Below are 18,558 nucleotides of genomic sequence, written 5' to 3' on the forward strand. Positions count from 1 at the left end.
AGTGCTTGAAGCTGAAAGGTTATGGATAAAAAACACATGAAATTACATATAAAAAAGGTTCCCAAAAAAATTGATGGAATTTTTCAGACAGCTAGCTGTCAGAAACTGCAAAAGCTTTCTATAGCAAAGCCAAAATAGATTGTTGAATTATATTTCTTTGTGACATTAAAAATTTAATGCTTGACATGATAATTAATGAGTGGTTTTGTGTTGCCTGGCTTGCCTCATGAAGACAAACCCTACCATAAGAGCTACTTTTGTTGTTTGTTCTATCATCTGCCTTTTTGTACAAGCTGGATTTTCGTGGATGAAGATGTTTATTTATTTATTTATTTATTTAATTTGAATAACTTATTGGTTGTTGTTCACTTTGATCAAGATAAGAAATGTTGAGTTTTCGTTTAATTAGGAAAATTATGTGGTTCGGATGAAGTCTTTTGTTTTAATTTCCGCTTGTTCTTGTGACCTAGTCAATCAACTTTTCATAATATGTCAGGTTTTATACATTGCATTTACTTGGTGGACATTCTTGTTAATATTGTCATGCGAATATAAAAAGACAAATTAGGTTTCTTTATATGAATAAAAAATAATAATTTTATATTTTACTTAGTTAAAATAAGTTTTAATAATAGACACATAAGTATTTAAGACTCATATAAATATTACTTAACTATAGTTTTAATTTCACTATTTTAATTGAATCACAAAAATATAGTTTTCTTATTTTATTTATAATTTTGGTCCCCAAACAGAAACTTCGTTCAAAATTTAATAAAATATTATTTTTTTAATAATGTGTCAAAAATAAATAGGATGTAGAAGATTTTATATTGATTAATTATATTTTATTATTATTTCAAATTTGTAAAATAAATTTTTTATTTTATTACATCATTTAATTACAAAAATATAAAAATAAAAATAAAATCCTATTATAATCTCTAATTTCTTGAGAGCTGAAGAACACGACTTCATAAAAAAACGTACACTACCTTGATAAGTCAAATGCGAGTCCAACCATAATCTCATTTAATCCTTCACAATAACAACTTTATTCATTTAAATTTGATTTGATTAGATTACAGAGTGACATTACAACTTAAACTCTAAACACCATATTATGCAATTATATTACACTTCAAAAATAAACACTATATATATTATGCAATTACATTACACTTTGATATGATTACACAATGACATTACAATTTAAATTCTAAACAGCCTAAATAACATAACTACAAAATACTCTTAATCCAATCATTTTAATTACTTCAACATTACCATAACCAAAAGATCAATAATCAAAAGCCATGAGAGTGCCAAGAATCCACCGATAATTTCAACTTCAGTTCATCTTCATACTTTTTTTGTCATATTGTCTTTCTTCTTGAACTCATCAATCATTTTCATCAAAGACATAATAACTTCTTTAGCTCGTTCTGTCATTGGCTCATCAAACCAATAAAAGAAATTGCAAGTTTTTTTATCATGTAATTGAAACAACCTAGGAAAAAAAACAGGATTGAATCTTCTTTCAATGAATTTTCATAATCTTAAAATAATAGAGCAAAAAAAAAAAAATTCCAAAATCTTAACAATTTTTTTTCATAATGTTGACAAATAATTACCTTATAAAAACCACAACCATGAAATATTTGACTTAAATTTTCAGTCGATCAGAAAGTACGCAAAGGAGATTAAGTCCTCACAAACATAATATTTATGAATCAAGAGATCAAATCCACGAGCACATGTTTTAACCACTTTAACTACTTAGTACTCATATCATTTTAGTTTGGTCATATAAACTTTGCATCAAATGACACTGCCACGTGTAATTAATTAGACATGAGATTATGTGATATTAATTATATGTATGTATTTTTATCGAATGAGAGAATCGAATGGTCTTCTGTTGCCATTCTAAGTGGACTCCGTCCCATGAGTGTTCCACATCAATTTGTTCTCTTATTTTATTCATTCATTCATAATCGCATTCCATAAGTGAGTAAGGAATTGCCAACAATCTAAGAAAACAAAAGATATATATTATTAGTGGTTTACAAGGAACAACTTTTAAGATTTTTAATTTAAACATTGATAAATGGTACATAAATGGAGAATAATAATTGAATAGTATTCATAATAGAGAGAATTAATTATATCCAGAGTTACAAAAACTTAATCATTTAAATAAATAATTAACTAATATAAAATAACTAACTAACTAAAATTTTAAACATTGAATTTTTTATTCAAAATATATTATCGGTGATGTGATGATGCTTTGGCATCAGATGGTTTGTGGAAGTACTCAAGTTTGATTGAAAATTTGAGCTAAATGATGTTGTTGTTAATTTCATAGATACATGGCTCATAATATTTCTAACATGTTTGATTTTTGATGTTTTGTGTTCTATATCCACACAAGGTTTATTGAGGTGACATGCGTGCGTGTAATTCATTGGTCCACCATTGCAACTTTGTGGAGGAAATTAAATTAATATATTGAATCTTATCTTTCCGTTTCTCACACTTCCTCTTAAAAATTATAGGAGGAAAAATAAATTAATTAATTCATTAATTAACAGAGAGCGTACCAAGGGAAAATGTGCACGGAAAGGAAATATACAAACTACAAGTGACTCTAAAATTCTCAATTTTTATATATGGTTAACAAAATATTGAAAAATGACATTGACGTTAAATTGGAATTTTGTGTTTTGGTATTTGCTTTTTCTTTTTAGGTAGGGAAAAGGAATAAGAAAAGACACCTTTATAAAATCCATCGTGGTAATTAAATTCAAAGATTTCATAAGATATACAAAATGGAAGGAATCTCTCACTTTCAAAACAAGCAAATTTAATACTTTCTTGTTTATTATTTATTTTGTTGACAAGGGGACTAACCATTCTGATTGGTGGTAGTTATGAGTACGTGCAAGATAAACATTTATGGATCGAATACTAGTCCCTTTCAAATGTAATTTTGTTGACATGATCATAAAATACAATGTACACATCTAGTTTTTCTAAGGTGGTGGCCACATAATGCTGTGTTTTTTTACTACTAACTAGCTAGCTATCTCGGATGGGTTTCTTCAATATGATGTTTGCTTAATAAGCATAGCATAAGGCTTATAAGCACTACCATTAGAAATAACTAATGAAATTGCTTATTTAATACATTTTTATGTGTGGATTAGTGTTAAAATTATGTCAAAATATTGATGGAATTTAAGGATAAGGTTGGTATTGTGAGTAGTATTCATTTAATTAACTTATTTAATGTGTTGAGTGGAAGAGATGAAATGTTCATTTTTTACAAGTGTAAATTAATGATGAACAGGAATTTGAGTAAAAAAAGTGATGTATATGGATGAATCATGAAATTCACTTAAAAACCCAACATGTAAAAATGTGAAATGGCAAATAAAAAATGCTCTAAAATAAATTTTTTACTTACTATTTCTCTCTAATTTACACATTCATATCTTTTTTTTATTACATAATTTATACATTCATATGTAGTGCGAACTTATGTAAAACACTAATTATATATTTATATAGATTTCTAACTTTTGAAAATAAATACATTTTAAGATCAAATGTGGAATTATAATTGTTTATAAAAATTTAATAATTTTATGACAATATGAATCACATCAATACAAGTCAAATCCTACAAATTCACCTTGTATTTTATACAATTTATCGTTCAATCAATGAGGCGACATGGCAAGGTGAGACATAAAGCGAGGTATGAGACGAAAAAATTATGAAAGAGTACTTGAAATTTTTGTTAGGATATCAAAATCAAGACGAGACAACTAAAACAATGAATTATATAGGCATTTAGGTAAGTAGAGTAGACATGGACCTACGCATAGACTTATTTGCCTTTATGTTTGGGTTGATTTTGAGTCTAACGATTTAATCATTTAATTAATGTCGTACGAATATGACGTGGAGCGTGGAAGTTTTTAGACATGTTTTATCTCTCAAAGACCTTTAGAGTCTTACTCCTTCAGCCATGGAGGCTTTCTTCTCCATCATAGAAGTCATCTCCTCCTCTTCTTCTATGGAGGCTCCTCATTCGCTTTGAAGGCTCTTCTCCTCCTACTTTTTTACAAAAAGGCCACCTTGACTCGCACGACCACAATCATCATCGATATTTCATGTGCTACAATTCTATTGTCTTCGTCGTCGACCGTTGGAATTCAAGTGTGAGTGGTTAATCCGACATCGATTAGGAATGAGGAAAATGTTGGATAGATAAAAGACGCGATTCATTTATCTAATGTATCAAGGTTTTTTGTGAAGATGTAGTGTTAGAGTCTCACAAAGATACTAGACATTTAGGTAAACCTCCACCGAAACATCCACCCATGTCCGTCTGTCACGGAGGCTGATTCACTTCAAAGTCATTGTGGACGTTCCACAATTTGATCTATCCCGTGTTGTTTGATTTATGCTTTAAAATTTGTGTTAAGTTTTGTATTTTTCGTGAATTGTGTTCAGTTTTATGTTTAGTTTATACCCTTAACTTTGATAAAAAACATTAATATTATTGGTTTTTTTTAGAATAACTTGTAATTTACGGAGGTCATCATATGATAAAATTAGTCAAGTTCGAGACCACTTATAATTATTTTGTATTTGTAGAAGTCATAAAAATCATTTGTAATTAAATAAGATTAAAGAATGTCGATCTTCCTTTATTTTTTTTTTTTTCAATCGTTGTCTATGTTTGGAAGAATAAATTAGTAATAGTTATTAGGTTTCATATATGGATTTGATAGTACCCTCTTATTTTCTATTACAACTATATTTTCTTGTGATCAGTGTAGAAGAGATATATATGCCCCCAACACAAACTTCTCATTGTAACCTTCTTTCATTTTTCTAACGAATATTATTTCTTCCGTTAAAAAACAAAGTTATTCAAACACGATTTCCAATAAAAGCTCAACACCTTTGAAGTAAATTGCAAATCAAAGACTTGGGGAGGAGGAGGTTATGGCAGATGTTTCTGCAGTAACCAAGAAGGCAAGATGAACAAACCAATTTACAAATAATTAATTTCAAATATAGAATTAAAACCAGTTGAGTAAAATATTTAAATATTTGAGAATTTTTTTCAAAATATCTCATTCCTGGAGACTTTCACAAGATATTATAGGCGCTGCCTTTGAAGCACACCTCAAAAAGGTAGTAGATGTATATTCCAAGGGAAGGAACTTGATTTCAGTAGGGTCCGGAGCTGCACCTCTCATTGTCACATAGCTGTATGTATGCATCTTACTCTAAGAGAAATCAAACCAGCAAACTCAAAGATATTTTATAATTTAATAACACACAATAGCAAATCAATTATGGTACTGAATTACAAAAAAGAAAAAAAGAAGCACACTAGTTCCACAATATTTTTTCCTTAATCATAGACAAAAACCACAAATGTACTTTGTCTCAATATTGTGCTACCTTGAATGGTTGATCTAACGGATATAGTTGCCTTTACATTATGACTTATTACAAGTTCTCAACTACTATCATTCCTGGCGACTGAAAATTCAAGAATCTGCAATGGGGAAAACAGATCCAATTCGATTTCCTAAACGGTAGCACTTGATATTGACTTCATATGGACCAAGCTGAATGTGGTTATCTTCCTCACCGGCGTAGAAACAAAGGGTATACAAAGCAATTTCAAATTCAGGGCTCACTCCAACCAAAGTGCTTGATACAGATTTCAGAACACCATTCCATTCAAACTGAATTGTCAGAAGCTGGGTTTCAGAGTCAGGCTGCAAGTTACAGTGGCAAACAAAATAAACAAACATGAACTAACTAAAAGAGTTGTTTTTTTTACAAGAAACTAAAAGAGGTATCTGTAATGAAATAGAACTATGGTTCAAAATTTAGAGACTCTCAATGTTATAGGAAGATAAATTTGTTGCTAAAATATTTTCAACGTGATTTGATATCTAACTATTGCTGAAGTACATTACTTTCCTGTATTTATTTTTAGTACACAAAAATGTAATGTCTATATTTGGAATAATAGTCCATAGAAAATAGAAATCCAGTTTAACAGATAGTCACTCACAATTTCACCCCGTCTGCGGGGAAAAATATATCCTTGATAATCAATTCTCCCCTTTGCCTCTTCAAGGTAAAACTGCCAAAATACACCAATAGATGAGATAAACATTTCACATTATGACTTCTAATGAAATCAAATTTATAAATTAAAGAATCAAAATATATCCAAGTCCTCATCAACTTATTTAACAAATATACTAAATTACTAATATAATAACAAGATAGAACATCATTGGAAGGGGAAATTGCACTTACCTCCCTTAAAGTATGCTTAAATGACACATGTACTCCTCAACTTTTACAGATATAAGGGAGGTATGATTAATAATTGATTTGAAATTAATGTCTTTTACAGAATAGAGGATGTTTATGGATCATTTAAGTACCTAAGGGGAGGTGAGTACAATTTTCTCTTATTTCCATGACAAAAGATCAAAGAAAAAATTAACACAGCTAAGAAACTATTTGTTATTAGCAGTATCAGCTCTGATGCAATTCTACAAGGAGCTAGGTACCTAGGTATACTAATCAAATAGGCTGTACAGGTAGGTCGAACACAATATAGTATTGATGCCCAATGAAGCAGGTAATATCAAATTATGGTTGAAAAGAGCACCAAATCCCAAGTTAATAGACATTGGAGGAGAGAAAAATAAGAGATCATACCTGCAACCAGTTATGAAATCCAGAAACTTCACTGGTTTGTTTGATTTCTCCAACAAAAACATGTTCAAAAGCAGATGAGGAACCAGAAGTTCCACCACGGCTATAAAGGTCAAACCACAAGCTGGTCAAAATTCTTTTAAAATCTTGGTAACTCCCCGATGTGATTCCTTTAGAAGCAAGTAACTTGTGAAGATATTTAATTGGTGCTGTTCTACTAATCTCTTCTATGAAGGAAACTTGCTCTTGTTTCTCTTCAGATGTGACAACCTCCTTAGATCCTTGATGTGGGTTGTAATTATCTAACAGCGAAAGAAATCGAGCATATGTTGGCTTTCTGAATACATCATCACTAACCCATGTAAACAAGCTCCCCTGTGCCATATCTTCCTTTTGGTAAACTTTTTTCCCTTCACCACAGTCAATTTCATAGTCTTTGGTCGGTACCAAACGATTTAAATCCAGATCCCAGAGTTTTTCGCAAGCTCGTGACAGATCAGCAAGTTCATCATGCGAAGGCTCTATTCTAGCACCAACTTCAACTTCATTGGAGTATTCTTGCTCATCAGAAGGTCGTTTATAGCTTTGCCAGTTATCCTTTGGAACCTACATCATGTTGGTAAGATCCATCTTTCAGACTCAGAATGCGATGCAGCATAAAACGTTGAGAACTGATTACATCACACATTCTATAACAAAGCTAACATAAAGTAAAGTTTATAGAAGATATACCTGTAACAGCAATGTTAAATATTAACATAATACAAACTGTTCCAATTGACACATTAAATTTAATATACACCTACATATCTATGTGTAATCTAAATATATTATATTCAAATAAAAAATATAAACCTTGTGTGTCTGTCTTGAAGGTTTGCCCACAGTCTGCCACCCGTCGTTGTTATCTTCATCTGACTGCAAAAATAAAATTGAATTTCACCAAAATAGTAAATTTTCAATAGAAAAACTCTACACATCAGGTACTTGTTCTCATTAAAAGAAGAAGAAGAGATTGGTCGATGCATGCTTGATATTTTCAACCTTGACATGCCCCCATGAAACCTGATTTTCAATTACTCAGTCCAGTGGGACATTTATCTTTTATATAAGTTTTTTTTTTTTTAAAATGTTTATTTCTTCATAAAAATCTTTCTAGAGACAATCTTATAAGTTAGTATGCACTAGAGAGATATTTGGATCAGGGCTATGAGAGCCATATAAACATGAACCTACCAGAAATACCATAAGAATGCAGCATCAAAATTTGACTCTGATGGCACAACAATTCCAATTTCATAACATACAATAACTGTAATGTTTTTTGTGAATGAGTCGGAGGGATCTGTCACTATGATGGTTGAGCAATTTAGATACTTCAAATCAAAATTGATTTTATTTACAAATTTTGATTTAACTGGAAGTGATAAAAATCACTTTCGCCTCAGCTTGAAAATTTTACATTAAGTTTTACATTGTTTTTATGGTAGATACATAAAAACATAGATTAATTCACTTTAAATTGAATTTGAACTAAAATACTAAATCAATTTGACAGATAATTGAAAGTAACATTTAATAAAGTTAAACCTTCATCCAAATACACACTAAGTGATAAATCTCTTGAGATCTGCAAATGCATTATCAAAAAACTTGAAAGCTAAGATACAAACATATCTGTGAAGAACAATGGAGCAATCGAAAGTGTCAAAATTGCAAATTATAATCTGTTAACGTAAACTAAGAACCTTATTGGGTCTATTGGAAGTGTTGAAAGTTTCAGATTCGTAGTCCTGCTGCTGAGGACGATATTGTTCCTGAAGAAAAGTAGATTACAGTAAACAGAATTACATACTTTACATCCACAATATATTTATTTGTTTATTTACTTACAGATAGACACTAATTCACCTTACGAGGCCTGCGATGGTTACTACTTTCGTCTTGCCACGGTTCCACTTCCTCCTGTAATAATAATTTTAATTAGTAACTTGCTTCGAATTTGGATTAACTGATCTATTCGTTCTATATCACTGTCATTATGACAAAAGATACACTTGGTAGTTGTAATAAAACCACAGTATCACCGTGATTCTAAAGGTGTACTATGTTGAAATTGAGAATATATTTATATATATGAATGAATTGAATAAATGGAAAATGTGAGTGACAATGTAACCTTGTTGTTGGAGAATCTAGAACCTTCGGATTGCCACTCCTCTTTCTGCTCCTGCAAAAAAATAAACATGATGATGGTAGTTGATAGAGAAATTACATAAATGGATAGATCCATGGATAAATAAGAGAGAAGAGAAGGGAAATTGCAAATGAACCTTATCCTGCTGATCTCCGGAAACAACCTCCGCCCAAGATGATCTGGAACGTTCATCGCGTGGTTGATTGTCATCGCGATCGCGATCGCGATCGTTATTGTTGCCGCCGAGAGCTACGTCGATCAATCCCTTGATCAGACCCTCCAACATAATAGATATGGCAAGTATGAATATATTGTCCACGCCACGACAACATTCATAACCACACAAACTTTTGGAAACACAGTAAAATAATAATAATAACGGTCAATAGGTAATATAATAATAATCTATTTAATTAAGTCAAAGGGAATAGTATCATGTAGTTGTCGACGGTGACGGTAAAGAGATGTGCAATTTGAACAAGGCCATGGTTATCAAATTTTTAGATGAACAAAGGATTGAGTTTTTCCACCATGAAAGAGCAAAGGAATGAAACACAGCCAAAATTAAGAAATTACTTCTGATACCAATTGGAGAATAAAGATATACTGAATATACTTCACAATATTATCGACCAAAAAGTTAATTGAATAGTTGACGAGATGATATATACATACAATAAATACTAACTCAACTAAATTAACTAATATCTACAAGAATTAACAACCAGCAAACTAGCACTAGATAGCGACTAACAACCTAAACTCAAAGAGAAGTTTTTTTTTTAGTCTGAGCGTGACACATATAAAATAAAATTTTTAACACAACGTTGGATTGATAAAAAAGTTATTCGAAGTATTTTCCCCGATTCAAAAACTTCGTCCATTTATTTTAAATTTTTATTAGATTTTTGAATTATAAAATAATAATTTAACATTTAAAATATGTGATATATAATTTCAAACTATAAAAGTATTTATATTCATTATTCATCTTATTAATTAAATTAAAAATAAAATTTGTTCGAAAATTAAAAGGTAAATTTTTAAAAAGTATTGTAATTATTTTATAAATATTAATCATTTTACATTGTTGTGAAAAATCAAAATTTTTAAAAGATTTTTTAATTTTATGTTTGTATTATAATTAAAAAAAAAAGTAAATGATGTAAAAAAAATGAATTGTATGGTTTTAATTTTTATTTCAAAGCTTTGTTATATTTTTTTTTTAAAATTTCTACCATAAAAATAAAGTAAAATTGATTTAAAAAAAAATTAGATTAAAAAATACTTAAAAGAAATTGGATAAAAATGTTCCATTTTTTTATTTTAAATTAAATAATTATATCATTTTATATTATTAAAAATTAATTTTTAATTAATTAGTTAAAAATTATTTTTCAATTAAATCAAACTAATTTTCAATTAATTAATTTTTTAACTAAAAATCATTAATCATCGGTTATCAATTTTATTGAACGGAATCTAAGGTGAATATTTCATTTTGTTTGAATGAATTAATAAACAAATGGTATATTAATTAAAAAATAATGAAATTCTTTAAAAAAGAATAATGAATATTTTTTTTAAGCAAACTCGTGGTCGTGGCATTTGATTAGCGAATTTAGAACACAAACACAATTTCGAAGTTGAGTTCCTCGCCTTCGGACTCACAAACCCCACCCCCAGCTTCACGCTTCTAGGAACGGAAACGCGACGCTCGGGATCCTAATATTGCCGGCACAAACTTCACCTCCTATCCTTTTTCTTCAAAATCCAAAACTTTAAACCTGCAATTTTAAAAATAAATCACGGCCGTTCATTATCATCGGCATTTGTCTTTTCTTCTTATTTTGAATCAACCGTGCTGTTTCCCCTGCACTCTCACTTGGATTGAGGTCGAAGCGAAGAAGGATAACTATGGCGACGGCACCGAGCAGCAATTCGACGGCGAAGGTAGGAACCCTAGGTCTAGGATCTCCCGTCGCTTCAGTGCCGCCCAAATCTCAACGTGGTCAGAACAAGCCTAAGTGCAAGCAGTGTGGCAATGTTGCTCGTTCTAGGTCTTTAATTTAGTTTTATCACTTTTTTTCTTCATTACTTTGTTTTGACTCGGTCATTAATTTCAATTCAAACACTATTGTGATTATTTTATTTTACAGGTGTCCCTATGAGAATTGCAAGAGTTGCTGTTCCAGAAATCAAAATCCATGTCCTATTCATGGTCCGTTTCCTTCTTCTTTTCATTTAAAGCTTTTTTTTTTCTTACTCTTTTCTTTTGGATGCGTTTTATTTTCAAGTACATGCTTTTGGTGGTGTTTGTATTCTTATGATTTTGATGATAAAACCTTAAATGCTCAAGCTGTGTAATACAAGTCCAAACACTAGGGATAGGTTTGAACGCTAGTCTTTTTTTTCTTTTCCCATAAGATGCTTATTAAGAGTTTATATATCAGGCTAAAGCAAACATCCAAGCTCAAACATAGTTTTTTAAATTTTGTAACTTCAATCGACCAGTTATAGGTTTGACAAATGTTGTGGATTACGGAAGATCAGCATTGAAAATTGTGCTTCATATGCTACTCTTAGCATTGCTATGCTTGTGAACTTTGAGTTTTTTTTCTTTCTTTTTGTTTTTAAAGATGAGGTAATTTGCTTTTGATGGTGATCACAAATAGGCAGAGAAATCCCATTTACATTGAGGATTTGATATTTTTGACCTGCAATCTCTGCATTAGATAGACGTTTCTATGACATTATTGTTGTTGAACTTTAGCTACTGATTTCATAAACAATGGCAAATATACAATAAGTATATATATATATGGAGAAACTAAAAAGGGAAGAGCCCAGAACTTGTGTAACTAACTTGAAAGATTCTAGAGTAAGAATGTTCTAGAGTCTTTAACCAACAGACTAGACTGTTGGGACTAATTGATTATGTTATTGCCATGTTAGCAGCTAAGTCTAACTAAGTTCTACTAATCGAAACTATCAAAGACAAACCAATTTAGCTATTAGGGAAATACCCACCGCTATTCCAGTATTGGCTAGAGGATGTTGCGGAAATAGCAGGACAAAAAGAAACAGAATTTTAGGGTTTTTAAATAATAAAACATTGAAACTTCAGAGTCAGCATGTGTGCTGCACTACCTATTTTTAAAATAGAAAAACTGAAAGAGTCGGTGAGTATTACTCTTGTCTTTTTAGTGTCCTGGGTAATAGTAATTAAGATACTGTCTTTTTAGTCTAGGGCTGTCTAACATGGCTAAGTTATATATTTTGAAATTGGAAGTCGGAACAATACCCTCTAAAGTTTACTACGAACATGAGCAAGTAAGTAAGTAAGGGTGTCTCTGCTCTTGAATTCTTGTAATTGAAGGCAGGTATACCTTTACTTTAAAGAAAGCCCCACTTTAGATGAACCGTCTCCTTAAAACTTGGTGTGAGTATGTAAACAGATATTGTGTAATTAGTGGCATTAAAATAATGTATCTTCTAATTCTAAGAAGGCAAGTTATGAAAATGTAACACAAATAAAGGTGCAATTATTATGTGAATCTTCAATCCTTTTGCAAGATTTAAAATATCTATTTACTTTCTATTATACGTTTTAATCTTTCTCACAATAGAAAAACCCTAACAGCTTTTCATCCCCTGCCCCCTTGTTTTATGGCATATGGTGAATGCAGTGTTAAAAGCCAATACAACTTTTCCTGACAAGACTCCATCTTCTGGTGCCGCCCCACTTGATCGGCAGTCCTTTGAACCACCTCCATCAATGTAAGTAATGAATATCAACAACCTGCATTTATACCATATTCATTATATTAGTTTTATATCTCAAACAGTGACGGATTTAAGAATTTTAATTAGTAGGGACAAAATTATATATTATACATATTTATGTTAAAGAACATCAATATATAAATGATAAATAATGATATAATTATCACTCAGCAAAAACTGGGAGATTACATAAAGTATATCATTTTACACCCACAAAATTGGAAACACCTTAACATTAGCAATTATATTTCTCTGTATTTTCGTAATTTAAATTTTTTATGATTTTTTTTTCATATTCAATACATCAAATATACAAATAAAATAATATAATGAATTTTAGTGGGGACAATAATTAATTTATATAAGGACTAAAACAAAATTATGTAACAGGTAGAAGCAAAGTATATAGGTAAGTGGGGGCAGCTGCCCCCAATCCCTTTGCCATAGATCCGTGCCTGATCTCATGATCTCAAACATATTAAGTTTTATTGAAAGAAGAAAATGTTTGACAACATTTTTCTTTAGAAAGCTTTGTGGGACCTTTTAGTGCAGTACCTACTGACTACAGTTATCTTGTATTTTACCTCACATGAGTCATGCTGTTTAATAATTGCCACAATATTGTGCCAAAGTTTCAAAACTTTATTTGGCTCAAACACTATTCCAAGAGGTAGCAGGCACACACACCCATTATTGTTTATATTATTTGATTTGGTTGATATCTAATATCTTATATTATTAGAATAGGAAACATAATATGCACTTTTTGTAAACAGATATACCAATCCCTAAAATTTTAGTATTTAAGGACCATTTGTAGTTTTGTACTAAATGGATTTTGATTGTAAACATAAGTCCATGAGGCTGGGATCTTTCTCTCTATCATGATGATATTCAAGTTGGTATTAGAGTACACTCTTTGGTTGTGATTTGTGAGTCACTGTGACCACTGTCGTAAAATCACTGACCACTGCTGTAAAATCACTCTGACAATAGGTCACCTTCACAGCTCACTTTGGTGAACTCTCTGTCTACCCGGAGCCATAAAGTCTGTGTCATTTACTTTCTTGGGTGTATCTACCATAAGAGAAACTGAATGGAAAACATTTAAAAATTGCATGCTGCTCATAGAAACTCCATTGAAGAGAGAAAAGAGAAAGCAAACTGAGTATGAAACTCGTATGTTTTAAATTGTGATGAATACACTGAACACTATACATGAGTTGTATATAGTGTCAGATGAGTCTAATTACTTATGCAATAGAGTCTAGCAACCTATAACAGTTTAACTAGAACTAACAGTTTGAAGGCCAAGGCTTAGCTAACCACTTGTGATACCAAGTATACCGAATAGATTCTCCTATCATTCCGCTGTCAAGCTCAGGGTGTTTTGAGGCGAAGTCATCACCCTGAGCTTGTCTCTAATTGTGCAGAAACATATAATAGACAAGAGCTTGGTGAGAATATGATAGGGACTTGTTGGGTATTATGGGTTTCCCAAAGATCCACATCGAGTTGTATGGGATGCTTGGTGCAGTATTTAAGTGGCTTGGTTCATCCCCCAAGATAGCTAGCTTTTAAGGGAGGGTTCCCCAAGTGCTTAGTTACATATCAATTGGTATCAGAGCTGGTTGTCGGTGGCTCAGAAAGGGCTGCCTACGGAGGGCTGACTGACCGTAAAGGCCGGGGTAAGCATCCTAGTATAGAATGCCTGTCATCAATATCCGATGTCCAATCTATATCACAGAATGCTTATCATCAATATCTGATGTCCAGTCTTTATCACAGAATGCCTGCAAGCTGAAAGGCATGGAGGAAGAATGTGGTTGTAAAAGAAGCCAATGAGTTGCATTGCCTTGTATGTAATCTAAGGACCCTGTTTTTTTTTTACCAATTTCCATTGTTCATCAAAATGCAGCCATTAACTGGTTGACCTTGTTTACTGAAAACCCAATTCAGGTCTTGTAATGGTTGCATATTGAAGTACTTCCACTACAGACGTGTAGGGTATGTTTGGTTCAATGGAGAGTAGGGGAGAGATTTTAATGGAGGGGACGGGAGGAGAAGTAGAGATATGTTTGGTTCAAAAGGAGGAGGGAAGGGGAGGGGATGCATTTTTAATTCTTTTGTGTTCAGTTCTAGGGGAGGGATTTTAAAAGGGTTTTTAGTTATATTGAGCTCCTCCCCTCCCCTCCAAGTCCCCCCAAAATGGAGGGAGAGCAAAAACCACTTATGAGGGATTTTGCTCCCCTACCATCCTAAAAGTTGAACCAAACACATATTTAAGATATTACCTCCCCTCCCCTACATCTACCCTGAATGTAAAGCTGAAGATTCTTCATGGGGGAAACTCCAAGTTTTGATACTTTACAGTTAGTAGGCATAAGAGTGGCAAAGGTTTTTAATCTGCCATACTAGTCTTTCAAGGAGATCCTTGATAAATTTTGTTTGAGTAAATACCAGGGACCTGAGGACAACTTCTGAACTTATTGCCCAGAAATTGTCAAAGAATCATAGAATCTAATCCGTTCATTTATTAGTAAGATTAGAATCATAGATTGAGAATTGAATGAGCAAATCATATCAATTAGTATTTCTTGTACATGCTTTCATAAAGAGCGGAATGTGGTTTAGTTTAGACCCAAAAATTTAAACTCAATATGGTATGGGAGCATGTTCTGATTATGTGACCACTTGGGTTCATCGCAGCCGTTTGCAGAGGACGGAGGTGAGCTGTTGCTGTTGGACATTGCCGGAAAAGGCAATGCTACAGCAGCTAAATGGGAAACTACTTTTGATTTCTTGCTGGTTGGTTTGGAAATCTAGAAATGAGGAGTTTTTTTCGAATAATAGTTTGATGGATTGACACTTTGTTAATGACATTAAGGGTCAGTATGATTCCACCATCAAAGTGTTTGGTTTATCCAAAAAACAGGAAGGTGATGAGGTTTGTTTCATAGCAGCCTCCTACTGAGAATATTGTGAAACTTAATGTGGATGAGAGCTCATTTGGAAACCCGGGGCTGTCATGTTATGGTTATCTCATCCTGAACTCCTTTGGTAATTGGATAATTGGTTTCTCTGGCAGCTATGGCTTTACTTCCCTCATTAATGCTGAATTACATGTAATTGGCTTATGGCTTGGTTTTTGACTTGGAATAGTGGTGCTAAGGATGTCATTTGTGAATTCGATAGTAAGACTGCTCTCTAAAATTTAGCACATTATACCCTTCATGTGTGCCTCCTAGAACCTGTTTTTTCAGCACACCTTGCACGGAGGAAATAGTCATGCATATTGGCTTGCCAAGCTCGGGAACAGCTCAGATTGTGGAATGCGAATTGAGTCTCTTCCCCCCTGCACTGTGTAGTTGTCTTGTAGCTGATTCCTTATTAGTTTAGAGAGTTGGATTGTAGTCTTCTTTGTTTTTCTTTTCCATTGATAATAAAAAGGTCGTACAAATGTTGTTCCTGATACAAATGGAGATTAGGAAGGTCTCAGTTATAGAAAGTTTACTTCTTGATACAATGTTCTAATTAGAGAAATCTTAAACATAGTTGCAAGATCTGCAAAAGCAGAGTATTGAACCACGTCTCTTTCTATTTATAATTTTGAATGTTTGATAATTTGAAAGGTTTTTCTTTAAAAAAAGAACAATGAAATTTCTCAAGTGTATTTAGCATATAGAGACAGAGGTAGTATGTAACAAGTTTGATGTATATGACATATATATTCAGACTTGAAAGGGAGTGTTGATATTGTTTGGTTTGGTATGTTGTACTTGTAGAATAGAAAGCGGGATTTATACATTTTTGTAAATAGATTTATCAATACCTAAAATTTAGAAATTTGAAAATTGTCCGTAATTTGTGATTTAATTGAACTTCCAGTTTGTTCCGGTAGTATTTCTGTCTAATGACCCGATTGATTCAACTATAGATTTAAAGTTCATTTTGCTTTTTGTTTCAGAAGTGCAGGTAGAGTTGCATCACTTCGACAACTTTCCAATAGTTTTGCCCAGTTCAATAATCTGCACCTTTCGCTTCGTTCAAAGAAGCCATTAACTAGGAAGGTACATACACAATATATAAACTAAAGATTGGTTGATATAAAACTTGTTACAGAATGCTGTATTCTGCAGTGAAAGTAACAACATTGCGTGTGATTACAGGATGCTGCCGCTATCAATGAATGGAGATTTTCCAAGTTAAAGGAATACAACGAGCGAAATATTGAAGCGGAAAACGAAGCTTTTGACCGATACATGCAAAATGTTGACTTACTGGAAGAAGTATTATCTGTGAAGTATACAGATGATAATGTGTTGTCTGCATCAGAGGCTAATCCTATTCCAACGGAGAACAATGAGATAATGATCCCCGGGTTAAAATTGCAGCTAAGGTCAAACTCAACAAGAAGTGATGGTGCAAGGATAAGAATAAAAAAAATTGTAGATGAGGGATTAAAGAAGCTTCAGAAGTGTGCTGTAGATGGTGAAAGTAATGAACAAATTGATGAAGTTAATGAAGCTTCAAATAAGAGAAAGAGGACCGAAAAGTTATCAGCTATAAGCGATCTTATGGACAAAATTAACAAAGCCCGAAGTGAGGAGGATTTGCAGTCATGCTTGGAGGTGAAGTTTGAACTTTTCAATTCAGACGAAAACTCTGCCACAGTGCAACTTACAGACAATGAGATGGATCAGAATCAAATTACTGAAGGTGATGTTGCACCAGCAAAAGAATTGGATTATTCGTTACCAAAATTGGTTGGGACCACTGAAATAGATCAAGAAACTCTCAACACCGTAGACAAACACTTTTCTTCTCTTGAGTATGTAGAGCAGTTGTGAGGTTAGATTTCTTGACAATTAAAATTTAGCTTGAGGAGAATGACAGCAATCTAAATGCTGTATTGTTCAAGGAAAATGCTATGTAAAATTAGAATTAGAATTAGAATTAGTCAAAAGCCAAACAATGTCTTAAATCTCAGAATGAATCCATTTTTTGAATTATTCGGACGCAAACTTGTTATTTTTTCAGTTTAATCATTATTTGATTTAACTAAGGTTAAAAAAAAAAAAAAGGAAAACTTAAGCAGATGAACTAATACAATCATGATTTGGAAGTAAACAGGTTCAGTTGCCATTTCAATTTTTAAAAGAATGGCCATAATGAGTTCGGGTGTAAATGAGTAATGAATAGACAATGGTCATATTGATTTTGAAAATTGATGGCTTGGTGGAACTTTTTACCCATACTACTATTTTTATTATTGTATGAATATACATTGTGATATCCTTGTCATACTAATTCGAACAAACGTACGTTCTGTGCCACTGATGTTGCGATGCGATACTGTGTGCGTGCAATAGGGTGAAAGAAAATGCACTATCTTTTGGCAGATCACGTTAGGTATTTCACATTCTCGATTGGAACTTGGGGTAATAGTGGTCACATTCAATTTTAATTGCATTCCCGGTTTTCAAGCTTAGATTGTCTGTTGGTTGATTGCTGAGCTTAAGCACCAAGTACAAACTACTCTGTATACTGTATAGTATTGGTGAATAGAGTGAGTGATTGTGCTGCAGGTTCTTTTACTTATTGGTTGTTGAAATTTGAGTGAAAAGAATAGTACTTTCATCCTTCAATAAGTATATAAATTAATTATCAGCCACACCCATTAGATATAAATAGCTGCATATTTATAAATTTTCATATATTTTGTTTGACAGTTAAAAAAATATAAGATCGAAGTTTTAATATATCTTTTTATCTTGTAAAAAATATTGGCCAAAAGATTC

At 32.1% G+C, this 18,558-nt stretch overlaps 2 protein-coding genes across 4 annotated transcripts; one reads left to right on the forward strand and one right to left on the reverse strand.

The window, feature by feature from the left end:
• Nucleotides 1-5,322: 5,322 nt before the first annotated feature.
• Nucleotides 5,323-9,257, reverse strand: LOC101494319 (uncharacterized). Of its 2 annotated transcripts, none has more exons than XM_073363766.1 (8): nucleotides 9,108-9,257; nucleotides 8,954-8,998; nucleotides 8,686-8,739; nucleotides 8,523-8,591; nucleotides 7,630-7,692; nucleotides 6,778-7,380; nucleotides 6,116-6,187; nucleotides 5,323-5,813 (listed from the first exon to the last, which is right to left on the reverse strand). In XM_073363766.1, exons 1-8 carry the CDS (start codon nucleotides 9,255-9,257, stop codon nucleotides 5,580-5,582), a joined length of 1,290 nt encoding a protein of 429 aa, XP_073219867.1. In that variant the 3' UTR covers nucleotides 5,323-5,579. The 2 variants fall into 2 exon arrangements, with proteins under 2 accessions (XP_073219867.1, XP_004509033.1); XM_004508976.4 differs by having other exon boundaries at nucleotides 8,954-9,004.
• A 1,337-nt stretch (nucleotides 9,258-10,594) lies between these two features.
• On the forward strand, nucleotides 10,595-17,775 carry LOC101504860 (uncharacterized). 2 transcript variants are annotated; one of them, XM_004508925.4, is made up of 5 exons: nucleotides 10,595-11,031; nucleotides 11,131-11,192; nucleotides 12,661-12,751; nucleotides 16,728-16,827; nucleotides 16,927-17,775. In XM_004508925.4, the coding sequence occupies exons 1-5, from the start codon at nucleotides 10,889-10,891 to the stop codon at nucleotides 17,605-17,607; spliced, it is 1,077 nt and encodes a 358-aa protein (XP_004508982.1). In that variant the 5' UTR covers nucleotides 10,595-10,888; the 3' UTR covers nucleotides 17,608-17,775. The 2 variants fall into 2 exon arrangements, with proteins under 2 accessions (XP_004508982.1, XP_004508981.1); XM_004508924.4 differs by having other exon boundaries at nucleotides 10,609-11,031; nucleotides 16,725-16,827.
• Nucleotides 17,776-18,558: the final 783 nt, after the last annotated feature.

The sequence above is a fragment of the Cicer arietinum genome, chromosome 7 (assembly GCF_000331145.2).
Source record: "Cicer arietinum cultivar CDC Frontier isolate Library 1 chromosome 7, Cicar.CDCFrontier_v2.0, whole genome shotgun sequence".
In the NCBI taxonomy this organism is placed as follows: Eukaryota; Viridiplantae; Streptophyta; class Magnoliopsida; order Fabales; family Fabaceae; genus Cicer; species Cicer arietinum.

Coding starts and splice junctions, on each gene's coding strand:
- LOC101494319 (XM_004508976.4), bottom strand. CDS start 9,257: ATGTTGGAGGGTCTGATCAAGGGATTGATCGACGTAGCTCTCGGCGGC. Junction 8,740..8,953: donor CTAGATTCTCCAACAACAAG/GTTACATTGTCA, acceptor TTATTATTACAG/GAGGAAGTGGAACCGTGGCA. Junction 8,592..8,685: donor ACCATCGCAGGCCTCGTAAG/GTGAATTAGTGT, acceptor ACTTTTCTTCAG/GAACAATATCGTCCTCAGCA.
- LOC101504860 (XM_004508924.4), top strand. CDS start 10,889: ATGGCGACGGCACCGAGCAGCAATTCGACGGCGAAGGTAGGAACCCTA. Junction 11,032..11,130: donor GGCAATGTTGCTCGTTCTAG/GTCTTTAATTTA, acceptor TTTATTTTACAG/GTGTCCCTATGAGAATTGCA. Junction 11,193..12,660: donor AAATCCATGTCCTATTCATG/GTCCGTTTCCTT, acceptor TGGTGAATGCAG/TGTTAAAAGCCAATACAACT.